General features: G+C 43.9%; 1 protein-coding gene across 2 annotated transcripts in view; it reads right to left on the bottom strand.

Annotated features, from left to right (window-relative positions):
- Nucleotides 1-20080, bottom strand: part of org-1 (optomotor-blind-related-gene-1) — a 231011-nt gene that overhangs the window by 182382 nt on the left and 28549 nt on the right. For both annotated transcript variants that reach the window (XM_067158842.2, XM_067158841.2), the window contains exons 3-4: nt 10276-10392; nt 2756-2912 (exon numbers count right to left, since the gene is read on the bottom strand). In XM_067158842.2, the coding sequence (XP_067014943.2) occupies nt 2756-2912; nt 10276-10392 (274 nt within the window). The remainder of the gene's footprint in view (nt 1-2755; nt 2913-10275; nt 10393-20080) is intronic.

Raw genomic sequence — 20080 nt, forward strand, 5'->3', positions numbered from 1 at the left:
TCAGTTTATTTGAATTAATACAGGACAAATGTCAAAAAGAAAAAAAATGAATATCCTAATGACAAACTGAAAGGAATAATTTTGCCAAAACAAAACTTCAAAAAGGAGAATTTAATGGTAGTACTGTGGTCGGTCGGCTACATCTACCAGTGAAAGAATGTCCACCTCCAACTCTGTTGTTGCTAATCTCATAAAGTGGAGAAACGAAAAATATCTGCAAGTCGAAGTCTACTGTCATAGCACGAAAACGTCTTCCAAATATCTATGTGTTCCCAAACTCTGAAGTCATTTTTAGTCTATATTGTCTTAAGTTTGGGTATTTTTTGAGAGATAGCAGTTTATAAAATAAGATCCCCTTCCTTGTCTGTTCCAAATTCAAAAAATCTTCCTTTGTTGAGAAAGCATTTGATATTCAGTTGCAAGAGCCTAAAATTAAAAACAATATACTTCCCTGAAATTTTAAATAATGTTAGAGCTTATTTGCTTTACTTCCCGCTATCTACTTTGACGGTTTTCGAAGACGCCGAGGTGCCCGTATTTATTCACGCAGGATTTCTCTAAACTTGCCAGCAAATCTACCGACACGAAGCTGGCGTAATTCAGCGCCTTCAAATGCCATCAGACTGAGCCAGGATCGAACCTGCCATGTTGGGTTCAGAAGGGCAGCGTCTCAACCGTCTGAGCCACTCAGCCCGGCAAGTGATAGCCTAATGCAAAAACTGGAAATGATATTAAATATTGAATTGTTCCTCACTCGGGTCTGTAATGGGGGTGAAAATTTGTTTTGAATGAACTCTGAAATATTTTTCGTAAAATTTTCTTCACATTTCTTACAATTTTCTCTAGAAGTTTTTGCGGACCGCAAAGTTAGAAATCCCTATTCTAACGTATAAAAGCGCCGGGCTGAGTAGCTCAGACGGTTGAGGCACTGGCCTTTTGAATCTGACTCCAACTTACCAGGTTCGATCCTGGCTCAGTCCGGTTGTATTTGAAGGTGCTCAAATACGTCAGCTTCGTGCCGGTAGATTTACTGGCACGAAAAAGAACTTCTGAGGGACAAAAGTCCGGTACTTCGGTGTCTCCGAAAACCGTCGAAGTAGTTAGTAGGACGTAAAAGCATTACGGTTATTATTATTATTATTATTATTATTATTATTACTAACGCATAAAAGCTTAAACATCCTGGCACTAAGGCCGCTATTAGCCCTGGGCGACTACTGGCGCAAGTAGTTGCGTCACTAGTTCCCAGAATATTTAAGTACCGGGCGATCAGTGGCGCAACTTGTGAATAATTGCTCGGTTCATACCGGAGAATAGTCAGTTGAGAGAATGGCGTCCTACGAAGAACTTCTTCTTCTTCTTGCTCTTGTATTAAAAAGGAAAAACCGAAGGGTTAGGAAAATGCGGAAACATCCTATATTTGTTTCTAGGCTGACTATCGGATTATATTGTACATTGTTTGACGATCTAAATGAGGATGACTAAATTTTTCAATTACCTGCGCATGTCAAAGTCGTCATTTTACGAACTGCTTGGCCACATAAAAGAAGAAATAAAGGGAAACGACACAGCTGAGCTGTAATTCACTAATACAGCCAAAGGCGCTTGGAGGAGTGGAAGGTAAAGGCTTCCACCATTGTTAACCGCGGCACGTGATGGGGTAGAGTGGTTAGCTCTACGCCCGGCCGCCTTTGCCCCCAGGAATTAACCAGGTACTCATTTTTGGTGTAGGCTGAGTGAACCTCAAGGCCATATGCACCTCCGGAAGTGGAAATCCCGTTTCTTCAATTTTACGACTTCCTGACGGGGATTCGAACCGAGTACGCCTTTACCACTTCGGCCAGGCACCCCCTATAATGAACCAATGGTACTCGTAAATGTAAACGATTGTAGAATTTTTATGCGTATTACATATTTCCATATAAGAGTAGTAAACGTTTTATAATACTCACCTAGAGTATTCTTCTCGCCTACGGGTTTTGCTTCGAATTCTGGAATAAAGTTCTTTAAAATGCTGTTCCAAGAATTTAGTTGTTCTATTTAATAATAATAATAATAATAATAATAATAATAATAATAATAATAATAATAATAATAATAATAATAATAATAATAATAATAATAATAATAATAATGTTATTTGTTTTACATCCCACTAACTACTCTCTTACGGTTTTCGGAGACGCGGAGGTGCCGAAATTTAGTCCCGCAGGAGTCCTTTTACGTGCCAGTAAATCTACCGACATGAGGCTGACGTATTTAAGCACCTTCAAATACCACCGGACTGAGCCAGGCTCGAACCTGCCAAGTTGGGGTCAGAAGGCCAGCGCCTTAACCGTCTGAGCCACTCAGCCCGGCAGTTGAACTATTTTGTCAGCGTAAGCTTCAGTTCTGGAATCCCAAATGGCCGGTTTTCTTTCTACCTCAAAAATGAAGTCTTCAGTATTTCTCAATTGCGTTCCATCTTCCGCAATACGTCAAGCTGGTGTGAGAACAAACTTGAGTGACGTATCCGTATGTGCGGGCAGGTACATCAGGCGACTAGTTGCGGCACTAGTCGCCCACGGCAAATAGGCTACATTTACTGCAATGCCCCATCACGCATTTGAGCAACCAAAAATCGCCAGAGCAGTTGCCGGGTCAAATGCTCAGTTGCGCCACTGATCGCCCGGTACTTAAATCCTCTGGCAACTAGTGGTGCAACTAGTCGCCTACGACTAATATCGGCCTAAGGAATACACGTTTCAACACTCACATGTCCGTTATCGTCGAGCTGATTGTTAGTGAGCTTCAGCTTGTCGAAGGAAACCACTTGCTTCATCCACTGCGCACCAGTGGCCGGGGAGTCTGGATGTAAGTGTATCCTAGGAGGTGAGATGGGGTCAGCTTTACCGGCTACTACCCAACTGGAACTGGAAACAAAACAAAAACAATAATAATGACAATGTGGAGAAACGAAGTTAAGGGGATTGATTGGGTTGTAGGAGAGAGAACGTAAAAAGGGACTGGCTAGAATTAGTACATGATCTTGCCACGTTTCTTGGCAGACAAAGTAGGGTTATCAACACTACGAAAAACGTAAAATTAAGCAAATTCATCATCCGGAAAGGTTTCAAATTGTGAGTCTTGGATAGCTCTATCAAACTATTTTTAAAAAATGGAAAGTAATTCCGGCCTATTGCAGTTACGGAAATCAGCCTAAAATAGCTTGTTTCTTTGCTCTTCTTTTTTATTCAAATCCTAGCCAAATTAACACATTTACATAATTATTTCTGTAATGCGTTCCTTGGTTCATTGACCTCAGGCATTTCTTGATTTTTGGAAAAATGTCCACATCAAATGTAGTTGTAAGGGCTTATTTGAAACTCTGCATTGACTTACATTCGCGCTCGTGGTGGTAGGAAAAGGCAAACTGCTAATCTAACCGACCGGATAACGATGATTAAGAAAAGGTTGTAATTTTTAGGAATAAATAAAGAATATAATCTCGTACGTTACTATATTTCATTTATTAAACATTCGTAGCTCATATCCCTAGGATATTTTCAACATTGAGTTGCTTGCCTAATGGGATACAACTGTGGATTTGTTTTCCTTTCCCACTGTGGAACACCTGCAAAACAAATCAAACATCTCAAAACACAAGGCTTGTCTCCAGATCTTCGAGAAAACTGAGTTCATGACGAATATCAAGCCGGGGCGCTCAGAGAGCTCGCGGTGGAACATAGGAGAATAAAGCAGGCAAGGACGTTTAAATGCCTAGGCGAACGGATAGAGCCCAACATATCTGAAAACAGAAGCATTCCTATCCAGGATCAGCAACATGATAATGACATGCCAACTAACCAATGACATCTACAATAAATTGTCAGTGTCCTTAGACACCAAATTCAGACACTACCATTGACCAGTACCCTTCTTGTTCGGAGAAAGTAATACAGTATAGGTATGTAGAGCTTTAGCCACACTACATACATCAAATAATTTCAAACCAAGCGAGTTGGCTGTGTGGTTTCCCATTTTCGCACCAGGCTGTTCCTTAATTAACGCCACAGCCGCTTTCTTCCCACGCCTAGCCCTTTCCTATCCCATCGTCGCCATAAGACCTGTGTCGGTGCGAAGTAAAAGAAATTGTAAATAAATAATATTTCTTTGAAATTTTTCGCGTGGGTACAAAATCCATTCGTATCGCAATTTCGAACGCCTGTAAGGTATGCAAAGCCACATAACGGCGCGGACGGACAAGTTGCCGGTTTAACTCCTAGCCACTCCAGTGCAAGGACACCTGTGTTATCGTTATGTAGAGCGTGTTGTGGCTTCCAAGGCTGAACATTGCTGCTGTATGGATTACAATACGAACGGACTTACGTTCCCACCAGATACATCTCCGTTCAGTCTAAAGAAGAAACTAGCCAAAACCCTTGTTCTTCCATGTTCGATTACTGTGACGTGGTTTACAAAGGCTCAAAAACAGAACTCCGAGACAAGCTACAATGGGCACAGAACGCCTATGTAACTTGAGACTTTCTGATCACGCTACTCAGTCTTTACTCGAAAACTTTATTATTATTATTATTATTATTATTATTATTATTATTATTATTATTATTATTATTATTATTATCATTATTACTAATAATAATAATAATATTTGCTTAAAAGCCCACTAACTACTTTTACGGCTTTCGAAGACGCCGAACAGCCGGAATTTAGTCCCGCAGGAGTTATTTTACGTCCCGGTAAATCTACCGAGACGAGGCTGACGTACCGGGTCTTTTTTTAAACTGGCTCCGCAGCACCAGTCAGAGCAATATATATCTCGGCAAATGAGTCACTCGGCTATCGGCTTCCGTGCGTGTTCCCCTGACAAACGGAGCAGGCCATAAAAAAGACCCTGTATTTGAGCACCTTTAAATACCACCGGACTGAGCCAGGATCAAACCTGCCAAGTTGGAGTCAGAAGGCCAACGCCTCGACCGTCTGAGCCATTCAGCCCGGCATTATTATTATTATTATTACTGTTAATTTATATATAGATATTAAACCATAATTTTATTAACGAAGCCGTATGTTACTTTTTACAATATGATTTAAGTCGCGCAGACATAGATAGGGCTTATGGCGATGATGGGAAGGGAAAAGGCACCCAGAAGAAATTATTGGATGTCAGTGTAAGTTCGTACACGAACACACCATTGACAGGTATTAAATGATTAGATTACCCCTCCCCCCTCTCCTCCCCCTGTGGGTTGGGGCGGTAGAATAACACCCACGGTATTCCCTGCCTGTCGTAAGAGGCGACTGAAAGGGGCCCCAGGGGCTCTGAACTTTGGAGCGTGGGTTGGCGACCACGGGGCCCTCAGCTGAGTCCTGGCATTGCTTCCACTTACTTGTGCCAGGCTCCTCACTTCCATCTATCCTATCTGACCTCTCTTGGTCAACTCTTGTTCTTTTCCGACCCCGACGCTATCAGGTTTGCGAGGGCTAGGGAATCTTTCATTTTCACGCCCTTCGTGGCCCTTGTCTTCCTTTGGCCGATATCTTCATCTTTCGAAGTGTCGGATCTCTTCCATATTTCCTCTCTGATTAGTGTTATATAGAGGATGGTTGCCCAGTTGTACTTCCTCTTAAAACAATAATCACCACCACCACCTCCCCCCTCTCCATGGGTGGGAGCGGTAGAATAACAACAATGGAATTACCTAATTACCTGCCAATCGTAAGAGGAGTCTAAAAGGGGCCTAAGGACTCTTTACTTAGGAGTGTGTGTTGGCGACTATAGGGCCCTTAGCTGAGTCCTCACATTGCTTCCACTTGTGTCAGGCTCCTCAATTTTATCTATCCTATCCGACCTCCCTTGGTCGACGCTTGTTCTTTTCCGACCCCAACGGTATTTCGTATGGAGGCCTAGGGAATCATTCATTTTCACGCCCTTCATATTCCTTGACTGATACCTACATTTTTGAAGTGTCGGATCCTTTACATTTTTTCTCTCTGATTAGCGTTCCCTAGTTGTACTTCCTCTTAAAACAAAAATCACCACCACCACCATAAATGATTCGAGTTGCAATTCTCTGTGACAGATAGAACGGCCATCAGAGTGCACTGGTGTTGTTTGTGTTTAGTGTTGTTACCAGGCCTCCAGGATCCCAAGATAGCGGGTTCAAATCCGGCAGAGGTAGTCGGATTTTTGAAGGGCGGAAAAACGTCCATTCGACACTCCATGTCGTACAATGTCGGCATGTAAAAGATCTCTGGTGATACATTTGGTATTTACCCGACAAAATTCATTAAATCTCAGCCATAGACGCTCAGGAGAGTTTCGGTTTACTCGGTCTGCCATCTAGTGGGCCTAGAGTAAAACGGAACGTCGAAATTGACGAGCAGACAGCCAGATGGCGTCAAATTGAAATGTCTGCACACGGTAGCTGAGGCCATACGATTATTATTATTATTATTATTATTATTATTATTATTATTATTATTATTATTATTATTATTATTATTATTATTATTATTATTACCAGGCCTGGTAGGGTATACAAGGGGCGTGAACAGCATCAGGTGTTGAGTAATCACTGTGAAGGACACGGGGATGCCGCATACCCGTGTGAGACAAGAGTTATCAGCACCTGACCGAGTTTGAATGGGGCCTCATTGTGTGACTCCATTTGGCTGACCGGTCGAATCGTGCAATATCCAGATTTGTGGGGTGTTCGGGTGTGACAGTGGCCTGATGTGGGACTATACTAGACTTAACTAAAGTTGGCGTCTGACAGGTAAGGTTGGAGGGAGGAGCACTGCACGTGCCATTTCACGATGTTGCCACATTCCAGCATTCCTTTCTACATACTCTTACCCCTCGCTTCCGGCTCACTTGTTCCCTCCTTCATTCTGACCGCTGTGATCTGTTGTAGACTACCTGGCCAGGCGGTGTCGTCCCATTTGCGATCGCTCTTATACAAACAATCAGGTTCTTATCAGTGACAGTGACAGGTTTGGCAACTCCCAGCAAGACGAGCTGCCCTGAAGTTTTATCTCCATGGCAACCGCAGTCGCCCCACCCTCGTTTCCATGGCAACCACACAGCCACTCCCTTTATCCCGCCTCGGCAGGCAGTAAACGGACCTCCCTCTAAGAAATGTCAGACACCAACTCTTATTATTAGCAGTATACATATGAACGTGAGGGCAGGCATACTCGTAGTCAAGGCGCAAGGGAGGATCTCCGTATTTTGTACCCCCTTCATATCTGCGCCTGCTATCCGTAAACAAGTTAGTAATGGACTACCTGCACCATTGGTCGAAGACTAGCAGCAGGCGGACTAGGGAATTTCCGTCAACCCACAACACAAGCATGGCTGCCGCGTTGCAGTTATTTATTTATCACTTAGACACTGTCTAAAACCGATGTACAACCGGTCATGTTTAAACACTGCCGAGAGCACTGTACAACCTCAAATGAGACAGGTGTATCACAATCAGAAGTTATGTACCATGAAACTTGCAATTTGTGTTAACATGTTGAGACGATTTCGGGAAGAAAGGTTAGTCCGACGGCCTCTCTGTGGGGTCACCCGCTGCTCAATTGCAGCAATTCGTTTGACATGTACGGGGAGATAGATCTTAAAATAAGGTTTCTCCTTTCGAAAGACTTTGTTTCTTGAGACTGACAAAAGGGACAGTCCGGTAACTGTCAACTTGAATAAAATTCTTGGCAACCGATATATTTTGTTATATACATGGGGTAATTTTCAGGAGTTATAGGTCACTTCCACTATCAGAATAACGTGTCCCGATCGTCAGAGGGCGGTCATATACATCAACCGGGAGGAATTCACTTATATTTACCGTACTGTCAAGTAAACACACATAATAGTGTAAACTAAAAAGTAGGTTATATGTGGTATTATTATAGACAGTCGTATAAGTTTTCAGCAACTTTCAGATAGGAAAAGGCAAGTGGTGGTGATTATTGTTTAAAGAAGAGGACTGGGGAAGAAGAGCCGTGGTCATAATAACAGGCCTGGTATTTGCCTGGTGTAAAAACAGGGAAACTACGGAAAACAATCTTCAGGGCTGTCGATGATGCGTTTCGAACTACAATCTCCAGAATGCAAGCCCGTACAACACACTCGGTTACACATTACTATTGCTTCATCTTCTCTTCGTCGAAGCTACCGTATTTGTTTGTAGATTACACTCACTGTAACAACGCTATAATGAAAGCTACACTTCCCCGTAGGGTGGCGTGTCGCTTAAGTGTCGATAATATTATGAGATTTAATTTCCACCGAAAGGGATACTCTTATCTGTGGGCAAGTCATGCTCAGCCATATTTGAGTAATGTGTAGGAAGACAAACAGCTGACTGGCGTTCGGCGCGCGCACCGACGAATTTCATTGGTTGCGACAAGCAAATAGTTGCATGAAAGATACTTCTGTCTCCATTTTCAAACCAATATTGAAGCTTTAAACGATGTCTATTTAAACATCGGCTGAACATTGTTTATGCAATGGAAGATCATGCTCGATTTAAACGTTGTTTAGGTAGGCGTTGTCTAAGGCTTAAAACTAGTCATCGTTTCTGCAATCGGCCCATTGTGTTCAGTGATGAATCGCGCTTCTGCACTGCCCCAGATGACCACTGTCTGCGAGTATGGCGGCGGCCTGGGCAGAATTCCCATTATTCTAATTTTTTGGAGAGACATAGCAGCGTTACTCCTTGCGCCATGGTGTGGGGAGCTATCGGACATGACTTCAGGTTAGGGCTGTCAGCGACAACGCTACGTCACGGACATCCTGCGTCCTCATGCGACATTATCGTGGTGCCATTTCTCAACAGGACGATGCACGTGTCTCTATGAACTGTCTGCTACTCCCGTGGCTCAGATCTGTCCCCGATAGAACATGTGTAGGACAGTGGTGGCTGGTGCAGAAATTTGGTTGTGTGCTGTAACCCACCCCGCTCCAAAAAATATTTAGAAACATACCAGTATGTGGTTTTCAAGAGACTCTCCACTGAGTCTTCCACGCTGAACGAACAGGCAAACAACCCCAACACATATACACATTCCTCATTAAAAAACTATAAAACTATATAATTAAATACACAATAACACCTGCAATGGCAAAATAGTCACGAAAACAAACACTTGGTGTGAGAGCGCAAAAAAAAAAAAAAAAGAACTTCCTAATGTTACCCAACATCATTGAAATAAAACCAGCAAAGTCGTAATTCATGGAACTCCACACACTGAACGTGTTACGAGTTTAGCCATTGTCTGGTTCAATCAGTCACCAGTCGCTACCGATCTGCATTTAGGACAGTCACCCAGGTGTCAGATTCCCTATCTGCTTTTACCTAGTCTTTTCGTAAATGAATGCAAAGAAATTTTGAAATGTATTGAACTTCTCGTCCGCCTCTGTGGTGTAGTGGTTAGCGTGATTATCTGCCACCCCCGGAGGCCCGGGTTCGATTCCCGGCTCTGCCACGAAATTTGAAAAGTGGTACGAGGGCTGGAACGGGTCCACTCAGCCTCGGGAGGTCAACTGAGTAGAGGTGGGTTCGATTCCACCTCAGCCATCCTGGAAGTGGTTTTCTGTGGTTTCCCACTTCTCCTCCAGGCGAATGCCGGGATGGTACCTAACTTAAGGCCACGGCCGCTTCCTTCCCTCTTCTTTGCCTACCCCTTCCAATCTTCCCATCCCTCCACAAGGCCCCTGTTCAGCATAGCAGGTGAGGCCGCCTGGGCGAGGTACTGGTCATACTCCCCAGTTGTATCCCCCGACCAAGAGTCTGAAGCTCCAGGACACTGCCCTTGAGGCGGTAGAGGTGGGATCCCTCGCTGTGTCCGAGGGAAAAGCCAACCCTGGAGGGTAAACAGATGATGATGATGATGATGATGATGATGATTGAACTTCTCCCTTGATAAGTTATTCCAATCCCTAACTCTCCTTCCTATAAATGAATATTTGTACCACTTTGTCCCCTTGAATTCCAACTTTATCTTTACTCAATCTTATACATCTAACTTATGTCACTCTCCACTGACAGCTCGGAACATACCACTTAGTCGATCAGCTCGTGATCTTTCTCCCAGTTCTTCCCAGCCCAAACTTTGCAACATTTTTGTAATGCTACTCTTTTGTCGGAAATCGCCCAGAACAAATCGAGCTGCTTTTCTTTCGATTTTTTTCCCGTTCTTGAATCAAGGTTGTCATGTGGAAACGTTTTATATAAAAAAGCACCATAGTAGATGAAAGGAATTACTCACCTGTGAAATGCATATCGGTAGCGCTTGTCGTCCACAGGTACAAAGTCCATCATGAGCATATAATCTGCTATAGGATCCAGACCGTACAGCCGAACTTGAAACGTGGGGAACATTCGCCTGGAACATGTTAAGTAAAATCTGGTTGTAATTGGTAAGTTTTGTGTATAAGACAAAATCACCTTAAAGAAAATTAGGCACTTTTTTTTTTTTCATTATCACATGACAATATTTATTATTTATTAAAGCATTGTTGTGAACATCACAGGTTTTCCCAATTACACTGTTCACTACTTTTTTTTAAATATTATCACCAAGTAATGCAATAGCGTACAACACACTCGGTTACACATTGCTATTGCTTCATCCTCCCTTCGTCGAAGCGACCGCATTTACGAGTAGATTACACTCGCTGTAACAACGCTATAATGAAAGCTACACTTCCCCGTAGGGTGGCGTGTCGCTTTAGTGTCGATAATATTATGAGATTTTAATTTCCACCGAAAGCGATACTCTTATCTGTGGGCAAGTCATTCTCATGATTAGACATACTTGACTAATGTGTAGGTAGACAAACAGCTGACTGGCGTTCGGCGCGCGCACCGACGAATTTCATTGGTTACGACAAGCAAAGAGCTGCATGAAAGATACTTCTGCCTCCATTTTTAAAGCGAAATTGAAACTTTTAGCGATGTCTAGTTGAACATCGACTTAACATTCTTTATCCAATGGAAGATCGAGCTCGATTTAGACGTTGTCTAAGGCTTAAAATTAGTCATCGTTTCTGCAATCGGCCCTAACTGTTGTCGGCGTTGCCACCGTACGGGGAAGTGTAGCTTTGATTATAGCGTTGTTACAGCGAGTGTAATCTGCTCATAAATACGGTATTCGCCATAAGACTTATCTGTGTCGGTGCGACGTAAAGCAACTAACAAAAAAAAAAAAAAGGTAGCTTCGACGAAGGGAAGATGAAGCAATAGTAATGTGTAACCGAGTGTGTTGTTCAGGCCATGTAGATGCAGCTTGCATTCTGGAGATCGTAGGTTCGAAACGCATCATCGGCAGCCCTGAAGATTGTTCTCCGTAGTTTCCCAATTTTTACACCAGGCAAATACTAGGGCTGTTATTATGGCCACGACTCTTCTTCCCCAGTCCTCTTTAAACAATAATCACCATCATCACCACCACTTGCCTTTTCCCATCTGATAGTTGCCGAAAACTTATACGATTATACACTGACTGACAGAGCAAATGCAACACCAAGAAGGAGTGGTTCGAAAGGGATGAAAGTTGGGGAAAAAACAGAGACGGCACGGACGAATAATTGATGTTTATTTCAAACCGATATGCAGGTTACACAATGCGCACGGCATCGACTCAGTAGGATGTAGGACCACCGCGAGCGGCGATGCACGCAGAAACACGTCGAGGTACAGAGTCAATAAGAGTGCGGATGGTGTCCTGAGGGATGGTTCTCCATTCTCTGTCAACCATTTGCCACAGTTGGTCGTCCGTACGAGGCTGGGGCAGAGTTTGCAAACGGCGTCCAATGAGATCCCACACGTGTTCGATTGGTGAGAGATCCGGAGAGTACGCTGGCCACGGAAGCATCTGTACACCTCGTATAGCCTGTTGAGAGATGCGAGCAGTGTGTGGGCGGGCATTATCCTGCTGAAACAGAGCATTGGGCAGCCCCTGAAGGTACGGGAGTGCCACCGGCCGCAGCACATGCTGCACGTAGCGGTGGGCATTTAACGTGCCTTGAATACGCACTAGAGGTGACGTGGAATCATACGCAATAGCACCCCAAACCATGATGACGCGTTGTCTAGCGGTAGGGCGGTCCACAGTTACTGCCGGATTTGACCTTTCTCCACGCCGACGCCACACTCGTCTGCGGTGACTATCACTGACAGAACAGAAGCGTGACTCATCGGAGAACACGACGTTCCGCCATTCCCTCATCCAAGTCGCTCCAAGTCGCTCTAGCCCGGCACCATGCCAGGCATGCACGTCTATGCTGTGGAGTCAATGGTAGTCTTCTGAGCGGACGCCGGGAGTGCAGGCCTCCTTCAACCAATCGACGGCAAATTGCTCTGGTCGATATTGGAACAGCCAGGGTGTCTTGCACATGCTGAAGAATGGCGGTTGACGTGGCGTGCGGGGCTGCCACCGCTTGGCGGCGGATGCGCCGATCCTCGCGTGCTGACGTCACTCGGGCTGCGCCTGGACCCCTCGCACGTGCCACATGTCCCTGCGCCAACCATCTTCGCCACAGGCGTTGCACCGTGGACACATCCCTATGGGTATCGGCTGCGATTTGACGAAGCGACCAACCTGCCCTTCTCAGCCCGATCACCATACCCCTCGTAAAGTCGTCTGTCTGCTGGAAATGCCTCTGTTGACGGCGGCCTGGCATTCTTAGCTATACACGTGTCCTGTGGCACACGACAACACGTTCTACAATGACTGTCGGCTGAGAAATCACGGTACGAAGTGGGCCATTCGCCAACGCCGTGTCCCATTTATCGTTCGCTACGTGCGCAGCACAGCGGCGCATTTCACATCATGAGCATACCTCAGTGACGTCAGTCTACCCTGCAATTGGCATAAAGTTCTGACCACTCCTTCTTGGTGTTGCATTTGCTCTGTCAGTCAGTGTATGTATAAAAACCACACACAACCTACTTTTTTGTTTTCACTATTATGTGTGTCTACTTGGCAGTGAATATAAGTGAATCCCTCCCGGTTGATGTATGTGACAGCCCTCTGCCGACCGGGACACGTAATTCTGATGTGTAGGGTATGTAGTTGAAGTGTCATATAATGCAATGGATATTACCCCCATGTATATAATAAAATATATCGGTTGTCAAGAATTGTAATCAAGTTGACAGTTACCGGACTGTCCCTCTGCCAATCTCAAGAAACAAATCTCTCGAAAAGCGAAACCTTATTTTAAGATCTATCTCCCCGTACGTATTAAACGAATTGCTGCGATTTAGCAGTGGGTGACCTTCAGAGAGGCCGTCGGAGTCGTCTCAACGTGGTACATAACCTCTGATTGTGATTCACTCCTCTGATTTGAGGTTAAACAGTGCTCTCGGCAGTGTTTAAACATGACCGGTTGAACATCAGTTTTAGATAGTGTCTAAGTGATAAATAACGTCTCTGCAATGCGGCAGCCATACTTAGGCATTGTTTAACCGCAGACATCCTGTAAATACCGTTTCTGCAATCGCCCCTTAGTGCCCATGGTCCTGCCTGGAATAGCTCGTACGGCCGCTACGGAACCTGTCATTTTCAAGGCATCACGCCATTCACCACAAGATAATGTTTGAAGCCGACTAACCCACTGATTGGCTGGACGATACTGATGAAAAGGGATAACTCCTTTCCCTTTCTGTGGGAGATCGCACCACTTACTAAATTCAACTTCTCTCAACTTCGTTCTTATTTTCCGGAGGTCTAAAAACCATCCTTTTTATTCAATACGCTGTCGTCTAATGTTAGACGAAGCCTTTACAAACAGTTAAGACTTTCTTCTTTTGGTTCTCTTGTATTTGGGTCAGATTGGCCAAATGTTGAGCGTTGAGACCTTCGGTTCAGAGGGTCCCGGGTTCAATTCCCGACAGGGTCCTGGATTTTAATCGCGTCTGATTAATTCTTCTGGTTCGGGGACAGGGTGTTTGTGTTTTTCCCAACCGCTGTTCATACTCAGACAACAGTCCTCACCGCCAACCAGCACAGAAATACACGACAGGTATTTATTTTATTTTTTGACGTGAATATGTCTTACGGCTGAGAGTCATCCGGAATGCTGCGTAACGCGACAAAATGTGTGAGGAAGTGACGTCACATTAGTCATCACCGTAGGCCTTGGTCACCAAAGATGCTGCGGCTACAAGTTAAGTTCCTTTGGCGTAGAGTTGCAGTTCTCCTTTTGATACAGTATTGTTTGTCAGGTGCAGAGGATTGTCTCGTATAATATCTCTGTAAAATGATTCAAAGAAATCGTTTGTTATCAGTATTTGAGTAAAATGCAGAAAATGTGCACTTTTGCAAAAAATATTACCCCAAGAAAATGCCTTTCTTTTTAACTAATCATTATAACACTAATTACTACTCTGCACCAATCCTTATCATTCATACATAAAAGTTTTAATTTATTGAAAGACATATTCATGATAATTACCTTTGGCATTCTTTCTTCTTCTTCTTCTTCTTCTTCTTCTTCTTCTTCTTCTTCTTAATCTGTTAACCCTCCAGGGTCGGTTTTTCCCTCGGACTCGGCGAGGGATCCCTCCTCTACCGCCTCAAGGACAGTGTCCTGGAGTTTCAGACTCTGGGTCGAAGATACAACTGGGGAGAATGACCAGTCCTCGCCCAGGCAGCCTCACCTGCTATGCTGAACAGGGGCCTCGTGTAAGTGGGGGAGGGGGGAGTTTGGAAGGGATAGACAAGAAGAGGGAAGGAAGTGGCCATGGCCTAAAGTTAGGTACCATCCCGACATTTGCCTGGAGAAGTGGGAAACCACGGAAAACCACTTCTAGGATGGCTGAGGTGGGAATTGAACCCACTTGTACTCAGTTGACCTCCCGAGGCTGAGTAGATCCCATTCCAGCCCTCGTACCACTATTCAAATTTCATGGCAGAGTCGGGAATCGAACACGGGCCTCCGGGGGTGGGAGCTAATCGCACTAACCACTACACCACAAGAGGCGGACTTTTTTTTTCAATTTTGCTTTCCGTCGCACCGACACAACTATGGCGAGGATGGGAGCGACTATGGCCTTAATTAAGGCACACTCTGGTGTGAAAACGGGAAACCACAGAAAATCATTTTCAGAGCTGCCGACAGTTACATCGAACCCACTATCTTCTGAATGCAAGCTCGCATCTGCAAGGCCAACTTCTCCGGTACACGCAATGGTGATTGTAAGCACTCGGCACGAAAGCCTGTACGCTAAAAGGCAAATATCGCCCTCCTGTTCTCCTTTTTTAATGGCTCATCAATGCTACCAACTTGACTAATTGCATATTGAAATCACGAGACATAACCATCAACAAACTAACCTCAATGTAAGTAGCAATAATGGACGTTCCCTTACCCTAGTAAATAATCACTCAAGATATTCATAATAAAGTCGATTATCGAGCTCAGTGAGATCTGTTGCCTCCTCAATGTCATTCTCTATTTATTTTGACATCCGCATCACTATAACTGTATTCCTTAGTGTTTGCCGGGTGTAAATAATTCAGCTCCCTTCTTGAAATTAGGTGTCACTTGTCGGACTTACATGTAATCACGCTGTAATAATACACACAAGCAAATATATTATATGTACATATGCCGTAAGACAATAACAATACACAACGGCTAAGTCTGTGAATGGCACCGAGGAAGTTACGTTGATACTGAAATTTCCTTCCATTTCAGCTGAACTAGAGGAGGTAATGTTGCTTTCCTTTCCGCATGAGTTCTTACAGATCTTTCTTGCTTCTTACAGACATCCTAATCAAATTCTATACGTAAGTATTGGACGAAAGAAGAAGTGGAATCAAAGATAAGGCTTTTTGCAGATGGTGTTATTCTGTATAGAGTAATAAATAAGTTAATTGTGAGCAACTGCAAAATGAGCTCGATAATGTTGTGAGATGGACAGTAGGCAATGGTATGATGATAAACGGGGTTAAAAGTCAGGTTATGAGTTTCACAAATAGGAAAAGTCCTCTCAGTTTTAATAACTGCGTTGATGGTATGAACGTTCCTTATGGGGATCACTGTAAATATCTATACTGCTAATAATAAGAGTTGGTGTCTGACATTTCTTAGAGGGAGGTCCGTTTACTGCCTGCCGAGGCGGGATAAAGGGAGTGGCTGTGTGGTTGCCATGGAAACGAGGGTGGTGCGACTGCGGTTGCCATGGAGATAAAATTTCAGGGCAGCTCGTCTTGCTGGGAGTTGCCAAACCTGTCACTGTCACTGATAAGAACCTGATTGTTTGTATAACAGTGATCGCAAATGGGACGACACCGCCTGGCCAGGTAGTCTACAACAGATCACAGCGGTCAGAATGAAGGAGGGAACAAGTGAGCCGGAAGCGAGGGGTAAGAGCATGTAGAAAGGAATGCTGGAATGTGGCAATGGCACGTGCAGTGCTCCTCCCTCCAACCTTACCTGTCAGACGCCAACTTTAGTTAAGTCTAGTATAGGTCTTAATATAAGGAACTATCTTCATTGGGGTAATCACATAAATATAATTGTAAATAAAGGACACATATCTCTGCACATGGTTATGAGGGTATTTAGGGGTTGTAGTAACGATATAAAGGAGAGGGCATATAAGTCTCTGGTAAGACCCCAACTAGAGTATGGTTCCAGTGTATGGGACCCTCACCGGGATTACTTGATTCAAGAACTGGAAAAAACAAAACAAAGAAACTGCAGAGGTGCCAACCTTTGAAGTGGATTATCGGTAATCGTCCTCCACCCCCGATATAAATTTCGAATCAAGTCCAAAGCATGCTCCTTCCTTCTCAATAAGAGCTCCTTCACATTCGCAATGAATTTTACAACACTTACGGGTAGCAAAATAAGTATCGTTGATTTTAAGAAAACGGCTGGAAAGGACTCAACGTTTTCCTTCTATTTTTTTCTTTCCGTAGAACATTATTTTTTCGTGATAATGTCAGCTTTTCCGTAATCATTTCCCATTTTACCGTAATTCCGTAATAGTTGGCACCTTTGAGAAAGGCAGTTCGATTTTTCTGGGCGATTTCCGACAAAAGAGTAGCGTTACAAAAATGTTGCAAAGTTTGGGCTGGGAAGACTTGGGAGAAAGGAGACGAGCTGCTCGACTAAGTGGTATGTTCCTAGCTGTCAGTGGAGAGATGGCATGGGAGGACATCAGTAGACGAATAAGTTTGAGTGGCGTCTTTAAAAGTAGGAAAGATCACAATATGAAGATAAAGTTGGAATTCAAGGGGACACATTAGGGCAAATATTCGTTTATATGAAGGGGAGGTGTTCAATAAATTTCCAATTTCTTTTCAGTCATTTAAGAAAATGCTAGGAAAACAACAGATAGAGAATCTGCCACCTGGGCGACTGCCCTAAATGCAGATCAGTATTCATTGATTTGATTGATTTGAAATAAGACCGTAATTAATAAAATGCTGTGTTCATCATTTCACAGCAACTACGCTATTAAATTAATTCGAACATGCTACAATTCTACTCACCTGGTATTATCAAAACATATTTACAATCCTACAGAAAACAAAAGAAAATATGTTTTACTTATATTCGCAAATGCAACACGTGATGTTCACAATAGGGCAGAGACAATACGTAATTCTCGCAAGTCACGAAAAGAAGAAAAAGTAAGGTCCCTAAACTGTATGGTTGGCGACACTGCATCGAACCCAATACTTAAGAGGTAAGGGTGTATTCTGCCCGAAGGCAGGTCCGAACCTCCACAGAGGTGTGTCTGAGCCGGAGTTTATGTCCGGTAGGGTGGACAGTTCCTTTCCGCTCCTCCATTCCCTTATCCCCCACCAACAGCGCGTGGCAACCCATCCAAATCTTGACCACGCCCAATGTTGCTTAACTTCGGAGATCTCACGGGATCCGGTGTTTCAACACGGTTACGGCCAATAGTTAGAAAACAACTATAAATCACTGACTACATAATTAATTAGGGAGAAAGAGTAAGGTTGTGCCCTTAGTGTATACCCCTGAGTATACATCCCTGCACATAAAGTTGATGTCAGGAAGGATATCCAGCCGTAAAACAGGGCCAAATCCAGATATGCATCACACCGCAATCCCACAGGTGTGAGAGAAGCGGTAGAAGACGCAGAAGATGATAGTCTATGTTTAATAGTTTCTTGTGAAAAACGTGTTATTCGCTGCGTTGGGGTTGAAATAAAAGTAAATTATTAGTGAAAGTGAGCAAGTATCTCCGTGTTCTGTCTTCCTAAAGCAACAATTAGCCTACACTCCGTGGCGCACATGGTGTAAGAATTATTGCAAGAGAAGCTGTTTGTAGTACTTCTTATGGCTGGCATATGGCGCCTCTTCGGGTTCTTGTCTGGCTGCAGTCAGTGAGTCAAGACGTCATCTTGGGTGGCCGACAGCACGATCTGGGGATCGTCTGCGCCCTCACAGACGTCAGGTGACAGCCGCTACACACAGTACTAACAACTTCTAGGACCAGAAATCGTCTACTCATGCAAGCGAATATGACCTTAAAAATGACCAAAAAAAATATCGCAGTATGACTAAAAAATTGGCTAGATATTGCCCTGATTCAGGGACGTAACTTAAGGCCGGACATCCGGCGGGGTTCACGGGTTCAGGGGGGCCACAAAGCCATTCTGTAGTACAGTAACCTGAATACGTAATTTCGTTCATATTTGAAACTAGCTGGCGTGCCCGTGCTTCCCTACTGAATGAACAGGCCGCAGACAGCCGCAATCCATGAACACTATTCGTTTTTTATCGGCGAGAGGAGGTGTGGGGGGCGGGGGCAGACTCGAATAGTGGAGAGTCCCAGGGCAAAAACTATGCCCGTTTACTAATCTGTTTCGTGGGAGTACCCGATGACTCGGAAAATCTCAATTCACTACACTGGCGGGGGGGGGGGGGAACTATCTGACTTGGAGGCAAATTTTACCTCCTAGCCAGAGGAGAAACCCCCTCTTCGCTGCTAATTTGGAATAAAATGAATATATATTTAATAAGAAGTGAAGAGGAAGAAGCTTTTCTTAGGAAACGGCTCTTTTCAGGGTTCAATTTTGAGTTATAATTTGGAATAGGCCAAAATTGCTATTCTAGACCAGGTCATACTACTACTAAATAAGTGAGCCTCTGCATTAAGTGTGCACACTGCTCATTCAAAACAGTGCCTCAGAATAAGGATATAATAGCTGGAATACTATGATGAACCAGTGTGTTAGTTATCAGAAAATTTATGAACCAGAGGAATGGCATTCCAAAATAAGTGAAAGTTATTTAACTCCCCAGCTATTCCCCGCAAATATTCAGGCGGGCTGTTTTACTCGGGACACAGTATTATTCCCATCTATCGGAGATGACTTGCAGCAGAAGAGAGGAAGCACATCGCAACAAACAATGCTCAATGTAATGTTATTGTTGATTAATTTTATGAGCTTTCGATATTGTAGTCCTTCACATTTAGTTTCCTTCTGACTCTGTGACATCTAATTACTCCCTCGTGTCTTATCCTTCAAGCAAGGGACCGTTCCTTTATGATTATTTCTCATTTTTATAATCATATTCACATTTTTTTCTTGGCGATATGGACCAAGGACCACGCGGTTTTACACCGTAGGGCAATCATGACAAAAACCATCGCCAATATAAACACCACTGAGCAATATTTCCATGTTAACAATGTTCGGCGTTGATATGGACTACGCAACAAGAGTCTAAATTCATTAGTTCTGTTATCAGAGTCAGTACGGTAAAACTGAATAAGACATAAATGATCACAAATTGTGTTCTCTATAACTTTTCTATAGGACCAATGGCATAGGCATTTAACAATTACATTTTAGGCATCTTCCCCTCACTACCTTTTCATGCAGCGTTTATAAAATTATTTATAGCCAATAGTGTAGCACAGGGCCGGATTAACGGGGGGGCTAAAGGGGCTGCAGCCCCGGGCCCCGCGTGCTAAGGGGCCCCGGCCCTTGGCCGAACCTAAAATTGTACAAAAAGGCCTGCTGCTCCACCTTCGTGTAAGTATATGAATATTTCGCTCGCAAAATATCGAACATG

Source organism: Anabrus simplex, chromosome X (assembly GCF_040414725.1).
Source record: "Anabrus simplex isolate iqAnaSimp1 chromosome X, ASM4041472v1, whole genome shotgun sequence".
Taxonomy (NCBI): Eukaryota; Metazoa; Arthropoda; class Insecta; order Orthoptera; family Tettigoniidae; genus Anabrus; species Anabrus simplex.